The sequence below is a fragment of the Apaloderma vittatum genome, unplaced genomic scaffold, assembly GCF_000703405.1.
Source record: "Apaloderma vittatum isolate BGI_N311 unplaced genomic scaffold, ASM70340v1 scaffold37085, whole genome shotgun sequence".
NCBI lineage: Eukaryota > Metazoa > Chordata > Aves > Trogoniformes > Trogonidae > Apaloderma > Apaloderma vittatum.
The window spans coordinates 1-5,409 of record NW_009719515.1 but is presented as its reverse complement, the minus strand read 5'-3'; the positions used below and the strand labels follow the sequence as shown (position 1 = coordinate 5,409).

The window sequence follows — 5,409 nt, the reverse complement described above, 5'->3', positions numbered from 1 at the left end:
TCCTAACGTCCCCCGCTGAACAGCCTGGGGAGTTCAACGAATTGTAGTAAACAGCTGGAGAAAACACGATGCTGTCTCAAACCTTTTGCCTCGGATGGTGAGGAAGAACTTGGGTTTGGCTCTTAACTACAGTCTTTTAGAAAAGCTAAGTAACAGCTACAGTAAAGCTGGATTCACAGGGAAAGCTACATGGATTGTGATACCAGACAGCCTGGAATGCAAGGCACAAAAGTTAAAGAGAGGAGGGAAGAAGCAGCAAAGGAAAAAGTATACAAGTATTTCAGAAAAAGCCTAGGTAGCAGCAAGACGATCTTTTTGGCACAGGAAAGAATATTCTGTTTACCTGATCAATATTTCTAAGTATAGCAATTTTGAAGAACTCTAAAGCAGTCCAGAGAGCAGACAGGCTAGTATTTAACTAGCTCAGCCAAATAAAGCTAACTGAAGTTGTTGTAAGTATTGATCAGATTAAAGTTTAATCACATCTGTCCTGCTCAAGACAAATTATCTTGCAAGACAGTGCTTTGTTGGTAGGGAAGAAGAATAAAGCAGACACAGCCAACTGGATACAAAGATGGGCAAAAATCCAGAGTCGTTTTCTCCTTCATGAACAACCTTGATGTTAGCAAAGATCCACTCTTCCCTCTAATCCAATACTGGATGTTACTGCAAAAACACACCAATACAACTCGACCATAATGCAAAAAGATCCATTAGCAAAGAGTTCCCAAAACGAAATCAATCTTTCATTATCTAAGACCTGATTCACATCATCTCAAAAAGACATCCCCAGTCAGATGCCCTACTTGTCTTTCCCAACAGTTCACACAGACATTGCCCTCAGGTTCATGGGAAGCAGAAGCATTTGGTAACAAGGAGGCTGTTCAGACATACAAAAATGTTTCAAGTCTCACCGATATAGCCAGGTTTACTTTGCAATTAGAATGCAAGTGTTCTAATTTTCGAATGTGTCCGGTATCAGCAAATTAATCCCGTGATGAAGTTACAGAAGCAGCTGCTCACAATGCAGCTGCTGATCTCCAACCACCTGTAACAAGCCAAATGGGCGCCTCTCCTACCTCAGCGGTGCCTCACACCAACTCAACTGCAGCAAAAGTCTGAGTCAAAGTCTGACCTTTTAGAGCACACGGCAGAACACGCAACCCAACAGGTACCTGCACACAATGTAGCGGATCACGTTGGCATGGCAGACAAAGATCTCGTAGCTGTCTTCTTCCTGCTTTGCGTCAGCTCTATGAATGAAGTTTCGAAAAGCAGCCTCAATTCGAGCTCCATCTTCGTAATACTGCTAATGGCACAGAGTTCAGAGTTAAACTCAGCTCAGAGCAGCGTGTGCCATTGTCTGCGCTTGCAGATGGGCTGTGTCTTCTAAAGAGTTCTTCACAGGGATGCACAGCCTCTTCACAGAGGCTGAACTAATACTTAAGGATTTTAAGTTATTTTAACTGTTCTGTACGCTTATAGAGGAGAAGATTATGCAATTATCTGAGGTCTGTGATGAAAAGCATCGGCTCAGACATTGCAAGTTATCACTACAGACAATATAAAGTATATTTAAGTAAAAACAAGCATGAAGAAACAAAATGCAAAACGTAAAAAAAATTAAACCAACAAAGCTTTAAGTAGAAAGTTACCACAGCTTCTGGTTTCCAGTGAGAGACTGGAGGGTCTGGCTCTATAGGTGCTCCCTCTCTCAGCAGATCAGTACTAATTTTTTTGACTCCTGAAATATTAAATACATTCAGAAAGAAGCTGTTACTTCACATGCCACTGCAAAAAGCCCCAGAACTCTACAATCAATACACTTCTCAAGGAATTCTTCCTCTCCAGCCTGAAGACCATTTTAGTCTCCACGCTTCCTGTCAAGGTCGTGAAACATCTGTCCAACACAACAGAGAACTGACATTCAGGTAATCGTACCGGAACGTCTGATAAAATACCAGCTAGAATTACATACAGTCAAACACCTTTAGTTTATATTCTGATGAGCCTGAATGGCAGGAGACAAAAAAATAAACAGAAAAACCCTCACCCAAAACTCCATAAAAACAAAGCACCCACATTAAAAAAAACCAAACCAGACCTCTGTCTCTGTGTGTGTGTGTGTGTGTGTGTGTGTGCCACCTTTTCCCCTGCACCCTGGAGAGAAGAGCACACAAGAAGGGCCTGTGAAATACTACAGGAAGTAGTATTGGACTACAGGAGTAGAACTGGAGTTTATGATCCTCTTCTCTCCTGCATTACTGCCCTGAGACTGAGGACTGAGCCCATCTTGCCAAGTGGTGACGGCCTTTTCTTTACAAAACGTCCAAGTGAAGAGCAACCAGGAGAGTTCTGCGCAGCAGCACTTCACTCAGAGGGGCAGATCCCTCTGGTATTTTTAAAGATGAATGGGAAACAAGCAGACTTCGGGTTTCTTTATAAATACAGACATATTCACAGACGGCTGGAAGTTGGCTAAATAACATCTCAACCTACTGGAAGCAGTTTTAAGCATCAGAAGATAATGAAAAACTAACAGAAGGAACTTACCTGGGAGATGTTTGCTTATAATTTCAGTTGTTTCTGTTGCTCTAGTCATGGAGGAGTGGATAATCTGATCGAATTTTAATCCCAAACTTGCCAGCCTTTGTCCAGTCAGTTCAGCCTGCTCTCGACCTTAAAAGCGACATTCATTACATAAATAGGTGACACTCATGTAAGCACCTCACACAAACTACTAGAACAGTTATCCAGTGGACATGAAAGGTCTCCATCAATGTCAGGCTTTTACCTTTCAAAAAGGAACTGGAAAACATTTTAATCAGAGTAACTACTTACTGAAATCATGCTTATTGGCTTGACAATTTCAAGCTGTATTTCCTTCGGCAGGAAAAAGTACTTTGTTCAGCAAAACTGAAACGCATTAAATTGTAAACACTACAACTGAAAGGCAGCAATTTTATTTATATTTTTATATATATATATACACACATCAGAAAATTAACTAAGAGAAACAAAAGCCAGCTCTTAAAAGAAATCTACCCCAAAGTTAGTTGTGGAGGTAAGTTTCAAAGCCTTATCCCTGGGAAATTAATTATGTCAGCTACCAAGAAAATTTACTCCAGCAATCTTAAAATAATTGGAAGTTTCCTTTGTGAAGTTTCTTTACAATTAAGTGTGTTTAGAAGTCTATAAAGCAGGTTTTAAGTTTGGATTTAGAGGATCAAAAATGGAAGAAACAAACTTATTTGTGACGTCTTTTTGCCCCAGAGGATCCAGAAAGTAGATTAAGGTTTGGCAGTGAGACCCAGGGCAGAGCTCAGATACTGACCTGTACTCATCAGGACAGCGGCACGTGAGAAAAGTATTTCTCAAAATGCAGAGTATGATATTTCTAGTAATACGCACCAAGGGGGGTCAGAGTTCTGTCTTTATCAGCTCGGCCATCCACATTATACTGAGAATGACGGATAAGGAATATGTGCCTGGTGGCTTTCGCTTTGCAGTGACCCAAGCGTGAGGCAAGTTCTTCTTCCCCAGTTTCTTCATTTTTCTTTTTGAGGTTGATAAGGGCCAGTGGTTCACGCCTAAACAAACACATTCAAAACGTCATTTTTAGATAGGGGAGACTAAAAGCCAGGGGAATATTATGGATGGATAATCTTGCCTTATTTCTAGATACAGCTGAAGTACCAAGATTTACTGTTTAGACATTTATATGGCAAAATTGATTCAAATAATTGTGTAAGAGTGATAAATGGAAGTTTGCATTAAAAAAAATAAAAAATAAAAAAAGTTAATGCCAGAGGTTAAAAGGTGCAACTGACAGACAGATTTGCTGCTTAGTGACAGCCACCTCTCATTTAATTGGGGAAAAAAGCAACAAACAAACGCAGCAGAAAAAGTTAAATCCTAATACAAACAGACGGCTCACCCTAAAACATACGAAAGCTACAGTCTGCCTGGACAAGATCAGAAACGCTCACAAAGACCCTACATTCAAATTCCTGACAATTCTTGGGATGTTCCATCACAGGTATAATGTTTTTTTTTCGAGAGGACACTGGGCACAGAGGATCTTCCCCTCCCTCCCCCGGTGTCACAGATCAGCGCCACAGATTTCCCGCAGCTGACAGGGACACTGCGCTCAGCATCAGCCCTGTCCAAATCTCCCAGATTAGTCTTCTGGTCCCCCTCTGCACTGATCCTCTACCCCGTTAATACAAATCCTTTTGCTAGGTCTCCCCACCTCAGAGTGTAAATCCCTTGATCTCATATCTAAAGACCAGTTAATTTATTTAATTCATACCAGACCTCACTTCTTCCATTATTATAATTAAACTCAGTTATTTATTTATTTACAGGTTTTTTTAAAGCAAGAATATAAATTTTTTTATGCAGTTCGACACAGAGTAATTCGGTCACAGAGGATTGTCGCTTCACTTACCTATTGCTACAGTTCACGCAGCAACACTGCTTTACTAAAGACACAATATCTGTTAAATAATGAGGCTCAACACACTCCTTAAGCTGCTAAAGTTCAGCAAGGCATTAAAAATGAAACAATAGTCCAATAACAAGAAGTTCCATTGCTATTTCATAAGATACTTCTGATTCAGTAGAAACTATATTGCTGTACATTAGGAAAATGGGAAAAACAGTCTACAAAATTCAAGACTTCAAGCAGGTATAGCCAAAGCCATACCACACCAACTGGTAGGCACCAAGCAGTAGAAAACTAGAATCGTTTTGTGATACTGAATTTACATAACACCCTTCCACTGTTTGCACACCAGCATTTTTTTTTCTAGTACACGCTCCTTAACCACTACTGTTACCGAGCTCTACGGGCTCCGGCAATTGTAACAGCTACGGCAGTCCTAGAATAAGCTCCACTTCCTGAATTGAATTTAAAAAAAAAGTTACAAAATTCTGAAAGCACTTTAGAATCCCTGAAGAAAACGAACCATTTAACGGAACCGGAAAGAGCAGGATCTACAGTTAAACAAGCAGCTTTAGCAGCTCCCTCAGTGTAACTCTGTAACCAGTTACAACCTTATTTATATATATTTTTAATAATTAGGAGGTACATAGCCCTATTTACACAAGCATTTGACTCTGTAGCATCTCAAAAATCAAACCAGGATGCATTGTACAATAAAAATCTGTTAGTGCTTAAGTTTGGATTTACTACGATTAAACCGGAGCCTGACATACGTCTCCCCGGGGAGATAATTCTACCAGATGGAAGCGAAGGGAGCCAAAGCTCAATGCAGATACTCGCCCACTCTAATTAAAGAATCAGAAAAAATGTATTAACCCTTGGGTGAACGTATTTCAACGCTGCGAGGAACAGAGCTGAGCCACGCTCGAAGCAACGTCGCCTTCACGAGGACTTGAGAAGTG

The 5,409-nt window shown here is 40.5% G+C and overlaps 1 protein-coding gene across 1 annotated transcript; it reads right to left on the bottom strand.

The window, feature by feature from the left end:
* Nucleotides 1-1,175: 1,175 nt before the first annotated feature.
* On the bottom strand, nt 1,176-4,902 carry PGAM5 (phosphoglycerate mutase family member 5; the record flags this gene model as incomplete). Its single annotated transcript, XM_009870662.1, has 5 exons — nt 1,176-1,306; nt 1,656-1,744; nt 2,554-2,679; nt 3,412-3,590; nt 4,842-4,902. Coding segments are annotated over 5 exons (586 nt in total), but the record flags the coding sequence as incomplete, so codon positions are not given.
* Nucleotides 4,903-5,409: the final 507 nt, after the last annotated feature.